At 45.2% G+C, this 14,102-nt stretch overlaps 1 protein-coding gene across 5 annotated transcripts in view; it reads left to right on the forward strand.

Moving 5' to 3' along the window:
* Epb41l4b (erythrocyte membrane protein band 4.1 like 4B) overlaps window positions 1-14,102 on the forward strand; it is a 132,152-nt gene that overhangs the window by 26,782 nt on the left and 91,268 nt on the right. For all 5 annotated transcript variants that reach the window (XM_074051307.1, XM_074051308.1, XM_020175896.2 and 2 more), the window contains exon 2: window positions 10,392-10,496. In XM_074051307.1, the coding sequence (XP_073907408.1) occupies window positions 10,392-10,496 (105 nt within the window). The remainder of the gene's footprint in view (window positions 1-10,391; window positions 10,497-14,102) is intronic.

Raw genomic sequence — 14,102 nt, forward strand, 5'->3', positions numbered from 1 at the left:
AATACCCAAGGCAATAAACTTATAAAGAGAAAAGATTTATTTTGACTCCAGTCTAAGATCAGGTGGCCTGTTGCCTTGAACCTGTGGCAAGGGTGGCAGATCATGGTGGGAGCATGTAGCAGAGCAAACCACTTATATTATTAGCTAGGAAATAGAGGCAGGAGGGAGCCAGGGTCTCATAGTCACCTTCGAGGGCACACCCGCAATGACCTCTCACTCTACCCCATCTCCTAAAGGTCCACAGCACCTCCCAATAGCACAGTCCTGAGGACAGACCTTTAATAAATGGAACTTCAGGGAACATTTAATCAAGTACTTGGGGAGGGGTAGTTACCTGCCAAGGCTCATAGAAAACTGGCGAGTCATCACGTGGAGGGAGGTGCAGCACCAATAACTAACCATGAAATTAGTATTTCCTAGAAACAGCCCGGGGGCAGGTGCCTTCTGGGAACTGCTGACTGGGAATTTAGTTGATCCTACACCAAGTTTAAACTAAGGGTATTAAGGACCTTGAAAGGAAGGAATTGATCTTTAGCGTTCAATATAAGTTTACAAAAATCCCCAAACCACACTAACTTCAATTTTTCTTTTAATGGGATTGATAGACCTTTGAACTTGATTTTTATTAAATGTTTGACAAAAAGCACAGTGTACCTCCTGTGGGAGATAGGCGTTTTAGATGAAAGTAATAATAATACCTTTGCTGGTATAGCATGCCACAGTTGGCAGTGCATACTCATTTGCTTTTTGCTTTTCATCTATATAACAAGGTTTTGTAGCAAGGCTGACAGAGCAGGTGAGAGTATCCCCATTTTTCAGATGAAGGAGCTGAGACTTGGGTGTGCCGAAGGTCATGGTCATGTTGCTAGGAAAGTGGGAGAACTGGGTTTTCAACCCAGCATTTCTGCCTCTCAGCGTCTCAGGGGCCAGCCCTGTGTGGAACAACTGTGTGCATTCATAGCCAGGCTGGAAGCCACATCACATACATGCCTTTGGTTTGGTGAAGCACTGTAGAAGCCAAAAAGACACCATCAGCACCAGCCACTCCTCACCCAGGCCTTCCTGTGACATTCCCATGCCCTGTAAAAGTGGGATCGATTACTGATAGACGGTATAACAGATTGGGACTCACAATGTTCATAACAGGATAGACCACCGGCCAATTTCAGGAAGATGAAATTTAACTGGAGCAAATGCAAAAGCCTACATTTAGGTTTAGAAACTACCACAAGGCCTAGAGGTGTAGCTAGCATACTTAGGCCTTGGTTCAGTCCCCAGAATTGCAAAAAAATTTTTTTAAGCATTTTTTAGCCCTTGCATAAGAATTGAGAGCTTGTTAATATTTTGTGTGTAGAAGTCATAGCATTACCTAGCATATTCAAGGCCCTGGGCTTGATCCCCAGTCATTAAGTAAGTAAGCAAATATATAAAAGGCATAGCATTCCCATTAACCACAAGGGTAGGCCACAGTGGGGCTTCCAAAACAGCAGTATCCTAGTGTGCATTATAGCAGACACGAGGTCTGGAAGAGGAGATAGTAGTACCAGATTTCTGTACCCAGGTCCTGGCCTGCTAAAAAAAAATTCCCAACAGAGTTGTTGGACAGGGAGATCAGACTTCTGAATAGTGAGTTGTTTGAAGACCTTTATGGGAAGTGAGGATTCTCTGTAATCCACATCAGTGTTTATGTTTATTTCAGCTCCAAATGTCAGATGGCAGGGGGACAAATAATGAATAGGGTAGGGTACTGCCAACAAGAAGCTGAATAATGAAGATTGTTACTTGAAATTGGCCCTGGAGACCAGCTTGCTGCAGGTGGGGATAGGAATGGGGATGTAGGAGAAGGGCATCCTAGGCAAAGGAATGACACAAGCCAAGCTGTAGAGGTGGAATCTGCTGTGTAAGGTGGAGTGGACATTGTATTTGGAGAACAGCATGCTTTATAACTTGACTAGAGCCTAGGGTATCTGTCGGCCCCTGGGGGAACACAAAATTTGTTGTAGGTTGGGTGGTATTGATTGTGCAAAGTTCCTACCACCAGGCTGAGGACTCCTGACTTCGTTTCCCTGTGGGATGCTCTTGAGCAGAGAAGTGACTGGGTTGAGGTCTTTGTTGCATAAAGAATACTCAGGGAAACAGAAGCACCAGAGGTAGCTGGATCACTCGTGTCTGTTCCTGTGGTCTAGGTAGGGGGTGATGTGGCCTGAGCCATGGTGGAGATGGAAGGGAGAGGCCTTCCTGGAGATGGGCACACAGAGACATGCCATCTGAGGGCAGGGGGTGGAGGAGAGCTGTGTGTACTTCCAGTAAAAGGACTCCTGAAGTCACTTTCACTCAGATGTCATGCTTTTCCAATTTAGATCACAGCTAGAATATATACATTACTGAGCCCACACAGCTTATTTCTGCCTTTCAATTCTACCTGGGATGCTGGGCATCTTATGCATTTGAGAGTAAATGAGATTTGGAAGGGTTGGCTTCTATCTTCTTTGTTCTTCCAGGACTGGATTTGACCTGTGAATGTCACTTGGCCAGGGGGCAATAAAACATTGCCAGCAGCATCTTATCTAAGGTCAGGTAGTCATTTATTTTGGGGGGCAGTTAAGATATCAGCTGTCCAACGTGGCTGGGAATCAGTGAGTCAGCAAAATAGCAATCTGACTGGCCACCAGACACAGCACCATGTCCACGCCTTTCCTTGGTGGCTGCCTGGCCACCTGCCCACCCTAGCTTTCATTGGCAACTGTGTGCTCTTGTTTCACACATGATTTTAATGAGCTTGGTTATTTTCAGCTCATGTCAGAATCAGAAGGAGCTGCTACAGAGAAATACACTGACTCAAAACTACAGTTGATGGTCCTTGGGAAAAATGCTATACTGAGATGGGAGGCAGAATAATGAGGAAACATGAACAGAAGAACTCAAGGGTCCAGCTTGCTAGAGCCTGCTGGGTTTGGGACGACTGGCTGTACAAGTCTGGGAATAGATGTGGTGCCATTGGATTCCAGAATGGGTGATCCTTGCATTCAGTACCTTCAGATCCTTGCTTCAGAAGGCAGGGTGTGAGTGGTGTTGATACCTGTGGGCTAAATGTCAAGCTGATTGGACAGCTCAGCTGCCTAAGCAGCACTTGTTCCCTGAGTACTTCCCATGGGAGAGTAGAATAGCTCCTCCCCTTCAGACTTTCTACCCCCACCTGTCTCCCCAGCATACGGGATGATGGCTGGTGATTGATAAACAGTTAGTAGATACTTGTTAAAGGAAGGGGAGATCAAGTTAACACTAAGGCAACAAGGAATGGCTTTCTGGCCTTGTCACATTAACTTCCCTCGTACTGTAACCACTAGACAATAGTTCACATAACAGCAACAAAATTGTGTTTAGGTGAGTGGCCTTGGAAGCACAGGATTGTTCCCTAGGTGCTTGTTCATGAAATACTTAATTTGGAACTATTTTAATGAGCTATTCTCATTTTTAGGCTTGCTGCTTGTGAAGTATCATCAGTCTGTGGTGGGTGTGTGAGCACAGCCCACCAGAACATCTCTTTGTCTTAGCCCCAGACTCCATCACAAGTACCCCTGCTATCCATCCATGCAGCATGTAGTCATTTTGGAGCACCGGCTGTGTGCCAACCAGCTGTTGTGTTTTGGGGATGGTAGGACAGAGAGTTGAGTGCTCAGGTGAGTGTAGCTGACCGCTGCCCTCAGGGAGCCCTCAATATGAAGCAGGATAGGACACAGGGCACAGATGGCCACAATGAGGGGTATCCTGTGTAAAATACAGACCTGTGCCTGTCAGCAGGAGTCAGAGGACAAAACACTTCTCAGCTCTTGAGACAGGAAAGGTTTGGGCTACCCCTGAGATGACATGTGGTCTTCTACCATTGCCCCAGGTGGTGGGATGTCTGGAGTGGCAGTGCAGGTAAACTGAGTTATCTGGAGCTTTCTCAGGTTTGAGAATGAGCACTTCTGGCTGGGAAGAAGCAGAGAGAGTGGACTTAAGAGCAGTGGCTTCCATCCTCCCGTCTTCATCCTACCTAGTAACCTGCTGGGGCCTCTGTTTTGAGTTCTCTCTGTCCCAGGCCTCATCGTTTCACCAGATTCTTTTTGGAGCTGGCATGTGCCATTGGGAATTCTCTCTTCTAACAGGATTCCATGGGATGTGATTGTGGGTGTTTGCAGTTGCATGGAAAAGTGCAGTAGTGAGTAGAGATGGTGTTTCCTACCCACCAGACCCTATACCTCCAAATTCAGTGGACTAGCTCTTCAGCCATCATGAGCCATGTTAGAAAGACACAGGAAGGTGAGATTTAGAATGGTTGAGACAGAAGATTGCACTGACAACTTTAATTGTTCACAGCAGAACTGTGATTCTTCAGTTACTGTCCTGTGAGTGATGAAATGACACTCCCGATGGTAAGTCCTGAATCAAGGAGAGAGCTTCAGGTGGATAGCTGGTTGGATTTGGGGCCCTGCATGTTCAGGGCACCATGTCAACAGCATGGCACAAGTCTGGGCTGGTGATGCGGATTTGGGGAAATTATGAATTGCTTAAGGTCACAGTTGGTGGTCTGTTTGTGCCCAGAGCACAGATTTCTTGTTTCCTCCAGGCACAGTTGTTTTTTTTTTTTCTGCCATCTCCTGCTGCTAAAGCCTTACTTAACTAGTTCTGTCCCCTTAGGGAACCCACTAATGAAGCGTTGGTACCTCAGTAATAGGTGTTGCCTAGGACTGGCGGTGCTGGAGAACAAGAGGGAAAAGCATCCAGAGGGTCAAATGTTAGGAGCAGAAGTGAAGAGTGCCAGAATGGCAACTTAAAAATTGTATTTATTTTTTCACAATTGTCAGATCAGTGTTAAAGAAAACTTGGGGAGGAAACCTGTACCTCCAAGTCTAGTGGAGTGAGGGTCTAGCAAGGCAGAAGGGACCCTCTGCCCTCCATCCTAATACAGCTATTTTTGTTTTAGCAAACTTCCTGTTTTTTCAAGCAGTCTACAATGAGCGATGCATGTGTGTTTTTGTGTAGTTGCAATCACAGCTCACTTACTCCTTTACAGTCTGTTTACCTAATGTTGTCATAAAAATTTCCCTTGTTTCTGTCTCATCTTTGTAAATTATCTTTTATAATGGCAGAGCCGTGATCTGGAGTGTTGCTGTGCCACCGAGGAGATTAGCTGAATCCACTCCCCCTCCTTTCTTCCTCCAGTGGATTGTGCTGTAGAGAACGTTACTGCACATGCAGTCTTCTGTGTTGGCTGTATTGTTGCCTTCAGATGAGTCGTTCCAGGAACCAGAGTCTGAAGTCTTTAATCCAGGGATAGACAGTTTTGAATTTGTTTTTCCTTTTTTGGGGGGAGTGGTGCATCCCCAGCCCCATATTTTTACTTTTACTTTTACCGTACAGATGCAGACTGTACAAGTAAAACAGAGGTATAGTTTAATGAGTTATTAGAAAGCAGAGGTCAGGAGAAAGAATCTTGCCTGCTGGTCCAACTCCCATTCATGTCACCCAAGTATGCCTCATAGACACACTAGATTCCTATTTTGTTTTTGCCTGTTTAAAGAAAAAGTCTTTTGCTGGGTGCTGATGGCTCATACCTATAACCCTTGCTACTTGGGAGGCTAAGATCAGGAGGATCACAGTTTGAGGCCAGCCTGGGTGATTAGTTGGTTAGACTCCATCTCCAAAATAAACAGAACAAAATGGACTGGAGGCATGCCTCAAGCAGTACAGCATTTGCAAGCCCCAAGTTCAAACCCCAGTCTCACCAAAAAAAGAAAAAAATTTTTTTCTTTTTCTCGCAATGGTACTGGGGTTTGAATTCAGGGCCTTACACTTACTGAAGAAGCACTCTAGCTCTTGAGCCACACTCCCAGCCCTTTTTGCTATTGTTTGTTTTTCAGATAGGGTCTTTCTTGTGCCCTTGCCTGTCAAGCCTCAAACCTTGGTCCTCCTAACCTCTTCCTCCTGAACAGGTGGGACAACAGACTGCACCACCACACCTGGCTTTTTTTTTTTTTTTTAAACTTTTGCCCAGGATGACCTCAAACTGCAGTCCTCCTACCTTTTCCTCCTGAGCAGCCTGGACCACAGACTTCACCACCCCGCCAGTCTTATTTTTGAGATAGTTAAGGTCTTGCTATCTTTTGCCAAGGTAGCCTCAAGCTGCAGCCTCCCAAGTACCTGGACTTACAAGTGTGCACCACCATTCCCGGCCCTTTTAAAAAATCTCTTTTAACCTGTGATTGTCCCTTCCATCTCTTCTCTTCCCTATATTCTGTTGAAGAAAGAAACTAGATTGTCTGCCCTGAGTTGGTTCTGGGATTTCTCCCAGGCTGGATATTGTGAAGAATGAGGCATGTAGAGCAGCTGTGACTTAGGTGGTGGGTGTTCTGCGTCAGGAGATACACAGTAGCTGGTTGTCTCCTACTGGGCTGGGGTAGCCAGGAGTGCCCAGGTCTTAGAGCCTGCCATTCACTAGGGTTACAAAAGGTTGGTGTTGCAATTCTCTTGTTCTTATTTATGTGTTTGTTTATTTGTTGGACTGTTTCAATAAAAAACTCCATCCATCTACTCTTATAGCTTCATTGAGATTCATAGGTCACACAGCTCACCCATCTAGAGTGTACAGTTCAGTGGCTTTTCATGTATTAACAGCGTTCTTATCTGTCACCACAATCAATTGTAGAACTTGGCATTGGCAAAACCCCACTGTAGCTGTCATCCTCCACCTGAGCTGTCAACTCTCCATCCTAAGCAACCTTAGCTTAATTTCCATCTGTGTGGATTTGCCTACTCTGGACATTTCTTATAAAGGGGTCAGACAATATGTGGCAACTTGGGACTGGCTTCTTTCACTGAAGCAAAGTGTTTGCCAGGTCCATGCACAGGGTGGCGCACATCAGTACTTCATTTCTTTTTGTGGCCACATAATATTCCATCAAGTGGATCTATTGTATTTTATTTTGTCAGCTGATGGGCATCTCAGTTGCTTCTGCCTTTTGGATATTATCAGTAATGTTGCTATAAACGTCCATATTCAGCTTTTCTCATAAATGTGTGTCTGTGTCTCCTGGCTATATAATTGCTGGGACATACAGTCTCTCAGTGTTTAGCCTGCTAGGATGTTTTCCAGCGTGGATGCACAATTGTTTACATGAAGATTTCGATTTCTCCAACGTTTGTCATTATGTTTTCTTTTAGGAAGTGGGGCAGGTTGAACTCAGGGCCTCACACTTGCTAAGCAGGCACTCCAGCACCGTAGCCACTCTGCCAGCCTGTTGGGTTATTGTTGAGAGAGGGTCTGAGTTTATGTCTGGGCCAGGCTGGACCGCAATCCTCCTTTCTGTGCTTCTCCATGTATCTGGAGTGACAGGCACACACCCCCGTGCCCAGCCATTGGTTGAGATGTGGTCTCCTAAACTTTGTCTGTGCTGACCTTGAACTACAGTCCTCCCGGTCTCCACCACCTGAGTGGCTGGGATTACAGACTTGAACTACTGCACCTGGCTCATGTCTATTCTTGCTTTTTATCCTATTGGGTATGCAGTGATATCTAATTGTGGTTTTGATTTGCATTTCCCTGATGACTAATGATGTTGAGTATATTTTCATGTGCTTATTGGTCATTTATATGTCTTTGGAAAAAGATCTGTATATATCCTTTGACCATTTTTACTTGGGTATTTGCTTTTTTTTTTTTTGGTGGTACTGGGGTTTGAACTTAGGGCTTCATGTTTGCTCTGCAGGTGCTGTACTGCTTGAGCCACTCCACCAGTCCTTTTTGGCATTGGGTTTTTTTCGAGATAGGATCTCACAAACTTTTTCCCTGGGCTGACTTCGAATCTTGATCCTACTGATCTCTGCCTCCCAAGTAGCTAGGATTACAGGCGTGAGCCACTGGTGCCCAGTGGTATTTACATTTTATTATTAAATTGTAATATTTCTTTATATATTCTAGATAAAATTCTTTATTAGATACAGTTGGAATTCTGTATCCATGGATTCATCTGACTATGGATCAAAACTACCTTAAAAGTTTGCATCTGTATTGGACATATGCAGACTTTTTTGTCATTATTCCCTAAGCAGTATAACAAACAAGTACTTCAGTAGCATTTACATTGCAGGTACTAAAGATAATGCAGAGAGGACTTAAAGCATATGAGAGGATTGCATAGATTCTGTGCAAATACTGGGCCACTAATATATGGGGCTTGAGCATCTGTGCATTTGGGTATTCTTGGAGGGTCCTGTAAACAATCCCTCACAGACACAGGTTACTCCAGAGGCACCTGCACACCCATGTTTATTGCGGCAATATTGACAATAGCCAAGTTATGGAAACAGCCAAGATGCCCCACCACTGACGAATGGATTAAGAAAATGTGGTATCTATACACAATGGAATTTTATGCAGCCATGAAGAAGAACGAAATGTTATCATTCGCTGATAAATGGATGGAATTGGAGAACATCATTCTGAGTGAGGTTAGCCTGGCTCAAAAGACCAAAAATCGTATGTTCTCCCTCATATGCGGACATTAGATCAAGGGCAAACACAGCAATGGGATTGGACTTTGAGCACATGATAAAAGCGAGAGCACACAAGGGAGGGGTGAGGATAGGTAAGACACCTAAAAAATTAGCTAGTGTTTGTTGCCTTTAACGCAGAGAAACTAAAGCAGATACCTTAAAGCAACTGAGGCCAATAGGAAAAGGGGACCAGGAACTAGAGAAAAGGTTAGATCAAAAAGAATTAACCTGGAAGGTACCACACACGCACAGGAAATTAATGTGAGTCAACTCCCTGTATAGCTATACTTATCTCAACCAGCAAAAACCCTTGTTCCTTCCTATTATTGCTTATACTCTCTGTACAACAAAATTAGAAATAAGGGCAAAATAGTTTCTGCTGGGTATTGAGGGGGTGGGGGGAGAGGGAGGGGGCGGAGGGGGTGGGGGCAGGGGGGAGAAATGACCCAAGCCTTGTATGCATATATGAATAATAAAATAATTTTTAAAATAAATAAGTAAATAAAATAAATAAAAGAGAGTAAGACTAACCAGGCAAAAAAAAAAAAAATCCCTCACAGATACGGAGGGACAACTCTGTATGGTGTGCAGAAATATTCAAGTATTCTGAGTTGTCTTTGCATTTTTTTTTGATATCTTCATATCCTTTGGAGTGTGGAAGTTTTACATTTTGATGTCTAGTTCAGTTTTTTTCTCTTGCTTATATTTTTGAGCAAACCATTGGCTCATACAAGGTCGTGATGCATTGTGCCTATTTTTGTTTGTTTGGTTTGGATTGATGTAGTTGGTTTTTTGGGACAGGGTGTCTCCCTGAGGCTCAGGCTGGCATTAAACTTGCAATCCTTATGCCTCAGCCTCCCAAGTGCTAGGATCACAGGCACGGGCCATCACACCCTGCTGTACCTGTGTTTTATTCAGAGAGTTTTAGTTTTAACTCTTACATTTGGGTCTATAATCCATTTGGAATTGGTTTCTGTATCCGCTGCTACATACTCCTTGGTTACCCATTGCTATGGTTAAAAGCTGGATCAGTGCCGGATGCTTTCCCTGTATTTACCAGTTTTTATAATAAGTAGTTGGCTCTCAAGTCTTTGTATGAAGCTGTTTGTTTTCTTTGACACTTGGATTTAAGTGTATTTGCAATGATATATGTTTTATCAGAGACAGATGCCTGCGTTCTGCTTGAGTGAGTATAATATTGGGGTGGTTCTCATTTGAAATCTTGGTCCTCCCAAGGAGTGGGGGAAGAAGGGAAAGGAACAGCCATTCCATAGGGCAGAAGGAGAGGCACGAGGAGAAATGATTGCCGGGTCACACCAGCTAATAAGTGCAGGTGCTGCCCCTGTGTCTGACTCTTCTTGTGTTCCTGCCTGTCTGTATACCAAACACTCAGAACCCTTGAGTGGAGCCGGGATTTAGGGTTGAGTCCCAGCTCAAAGGCTTTGTAACCAAGGCCTTTTTCTGGGCCTTGGTTACTTGCCCTGAGAAACTAAAAGGCTAGAACAGCCAATTCCCAAGAAGGAGCAGATTTGTGTAGGTCGCCTGCTGTGAGACGCAGCCCTGGCTTTGCTGTGCCAGAGTGGAGCCCTGTCATACCTCTTCACAAGGGTCTGATTTAGGCTTTCATCTCCAAAGAGAGGGTAACAGGGTTAACAGTGCTCATGCCAGCTTTTAACTTCACACTAGTACATGGCATTTGACTTTTTAATTAGAACTTTGTATTACACTTAAATACGGCTAATGAAATTTTTTAAACTTTGTGTATATGTGTGTAATTTATAGAGACAAGTGGTTGTTTTTAACCTTTTATCCCAGCCATCATACCCTAAATTTCCATCTACCCATTTGTATTCCAGAAACATGCCAAAGGCCAGGACTTGTTTGACCAGATCGTGTACCACTTGGACCTTGTGGAAACAGATTACTTTGGTCTCCAGTTCCTTGATTCTGCCCAAGTCACGGTATGTCTGGCTTTCCTTCATTTCAGGACAGATTGGCTTCTTATTTTGATTACAGATCCACAGTCACTAGAAATTGGTGGGGAAAAGTGGGAGTGAAGCTGTAATACTGTTCTAGTAATGAGCATTGGCAGTGGTGACAGTGCCTGAGTGAAGTGCATCCATGATGCTTGTGGGATTCCCTCATCCTTGAGGTGGCCAATAACTAGGAGGATGTGTACAGAGGGGGCATGAAGGAAGCCTTTCTGAGCAGAGGGTGCATATGGACACATTTCTAGAACAGGTAGGAAGAGGAAGAAATACATTTTTAGAAATTTTTCCAGTGGTGCTGCTTTTATTTTTAATCAGCCGAAGAGGCTTTTCACCATCTTCTTGTGGAGTCTGGCTGGCTAGGGAGCCAGTGCTGTGAATGCACCTGTGCCCCAGGCAGGCAGTGGAGGGCGAAGGGCAGGGGACAGTTGGAGCAAGCCTTGGCAGTGTATCTCTTGCAGGAGATGGTGGAGGTCAGCATAGATGTCCCTTGTTTTCTCAGAGGCAGAACTACTTATGGTGGAGATGCTGAAATGAGTGATCTCCACAAAGCTCAGAACCCTTCTTTTTAAAAGTAGGAGTGACTTCAGAGTTCCCCTTGCCAACAAGATCTAGCCTTGTGTTTCAAAGATACTTTATTAAACAATTTAATAGTGTTTGAGTGTCTGTTGTACACTATGCCCTGCCCTAAGCATTGTGGGTAAAACAGTGAATGTAGGTGCTGTATGTCACAGGAAGGGAGAGACAGAAGGAGGACAGGGTGCTTAGTTAGACCATGTCTTGAAACCTGGGGTCCCTGGGAAGATGTTTGGGCTACAGACTTCATACCTGAAGGATACTACTAGATACTTTCTGAGGATCACATGTGACAGTTGTAAGATGGAGCTGCTCAAAATTGGCTCATGACAGGCCGGCCCTGCTGGTGCCTGCCCTCATCTCTGTGTCTTGGTGTGTGCTCTTTCCCTCCCCTGAGCTTAGACTTCTGGCTGTCCTCTAGAACATCTCCACTGAGCCTGTCATAATGTGAGCTCTGGAGGCTCTTCCTCTGTGCAAGCCTCAGACCTTATTTGCCTGCCTTGGCAGTTTGCTCACACAGCCTCAGCTTCCTTATTTGTTTATATAAAACAGAACCTTCTGACTTGATCCTAAGACTTTGGACTTCCTCTTCATAACTTGGTGACTTTAGGGGACAAGGCACACAACCTGGCACCTTCTTATTTAGCCTCACAAGGAACCTTAGGAGAGGCATTTGTCAAATCTTAGACCTTGGCAAGTCACACAGTGAGTAGCACAGCTTGAACTCAAACCCAGGCTTTGCAATTTCAGGTGGATGTGCTTGTTGTAGGACACTGTGCCCTTAGTGTTCAAATCTGTAAAGTGGATATAGTACCTTCTATTTTGTAGGGAACTGAGGAACCTGAGGTAGAAAAAGTTTATAATCTGGAATGTGTTGTGTGGGTCTCTGTCTTAGTCTTCTTGATATTGCAATAGCAAAATACCTGAATCTGGGGACTTTATAAAGTATGGAGGTTTATTTAGAAGTTGGGAGTCTAATATGGTGGCCCCATCTGGTTGGCTTCTGGTGAGGGCATTCTGATTGCCTTTTGACATGGCAGAGAAGAAGAAAGGGAAATAGTTGCATGCAACAAGGACCATGTGTGTGGTATCACCTAGTTTTTTAACAACCCACTCTCTTGAGGACTAATCCAGTCCCAGGAGACCTAACCCACTCCCAGGAGACAGGCATCATGAGGATGAAACCTCCATAACCTAATTTTCTTCTATTAGGCTCCACCTTTTAAAGGTTCTGCCACCTCAGTACCATGACCTGGGCCTCCAGCCTTCCAACACATAAGCTTTTAGGGACAAACCTCTCCGTAGCTGAGCAGACTGAAGGGGGGGGGGACGACAGTCATCATGATGAGACCCCTGAGGAGGTGAGGTTAGGTGAAACCTGCAAGTTGTGTTGCCTGCAGAAGAAACTTTAGCAAATTTAAGCAAGAACCCTTTGGGAGAGTCTGCTAGGTTGCTACTGCTGGCTGTCAACCCAGGAGGTGACAGGGAAGTGTTTCTAGGGGAGAGTGGGGTGACATGGGAATCTGGAAGGGAGTAGTTCACTTGGCCACTGGCTTATTGCCCCAAGGTTGGGGCTCTTTCAAGTATTCACACCCCCACCCAGCCTTTGACATGGTGATAAGACTGCTGGCAGTGGCCTGGCCAGGCTTCTGCTGTAGCTCTCTGTGTACCCAGCTTATATCTTCAGCTCCCTGAAAAGAGCCAGGCCTGATTTCCATAGTGCCCTGCCCAGCCCTGAAGCAGTTGTCACAGCCTGTTGGCATCACCTATTTTTAGCAGTTGGAGTTGGGACCTCCTGTTTCGCTTTCCTATGTCAAAGAAAAAGGCCATCCAGGGACCCCACTCTACCAACCTTACTTGAGTACAGCTGGAAGCACTGGCTGGAAGTGTGATTTTACATATCAAAGCTTTCTTCTGAAAGCAAAGGGCTTTGGCCTGCTCTCCCCGCTTTTTCTTCCCCCCAGCTTCCACACTGCCTAGTCAGGAAAGCTGCTGTTTACCTAGTTCCTGCTGTGAGCCAAGCATTGATCTAAAGGTTTTACATAACTTGTTAACATTCATCATTGACCTATAAAGCTAGCAGTAAAGCAGACCCATTTTATAGGTGATGAATCTGAGGCTCACAGACATTAAGAACCTTGTGAAGGTTAAAGTAAGGACAAAGCCTGGATCCACAACTTGGTCTTATTCCAAAGCCCAACACTGTCCACTGAACTGTACAGGTTCTGTTCCACACATGGCATATATGCATGCACACGCATACACACACAGAAGGAAAGAGAACATTCGCCAGTGTAGGCTTGGAGCATACCCAGTGCTGAGCTCTGTGGGTGCAGACATGAGCTGGACACTATCCCTGCCTACCACATTCGGTGGTAGAGACAGACACCTAGTCCCTTGGAGTACAGCGTGGTCAATTCTCTCTTAGAGGGAGCCTGGAGGAGATTGTATCTGAGCTTGCAGATAAAATGAACAGGGTGTGAGCGGGGAACAGCGAATGCTGGTGTGAGGTTCATAGACGGGAAGAGGAGTTTGCCAGGTGGGTGGAGGACGGGCAGGGAAGGGGGTGGTAATAACAGCAGTCCTTCTCGGAAGCAGGTGTTCTGGAGGGTAGAAATGGCCACTCTAAGTCCCTTTCCTAAGCCCGTTCCCGACACTGGTGGGGAGAATTTTATCGAGATAGATTTTGCAGCAAGTAGTTCAGAAAAGAGGATTTGGGGCCTTTGTCTCAAGACTTGTCATGGGCTTTTCCTCTGATCTTTGCAGTACAAGAGCCAGGGCTGTATAGTGAGGTCAACACACACACAGAGATGTGGTGATTGCTGGCAGGGCTCTGTGGATGCCAAAGGGCCTCTGGGCTCTCAGCTTCCTACTGCCACTTGCTTGGAAGGTCTTTGTTTACCATGTTCAGGCACCACAGAGCTGAGCAGCTGTTGTAAGAAGAAAGGGGTAGAATGCTTGCCTAGCATGTGCCAGGCTCTAGGTTTGATCCCCAGCACTGCA

Source organism: Castor canadensis, chromosome 13 (genome assembly GCF_047511655.1).
Source record: "Castor canadensis chromosome 13, mCasCan1.hap1v2, whole genome shotgun sequence".
Taxonomy (NCBI): Eukaryota; Metazoa; Chordata; class Mammalia; order Rodentia; family Castoridae; genus Castor; species Castor canadensis.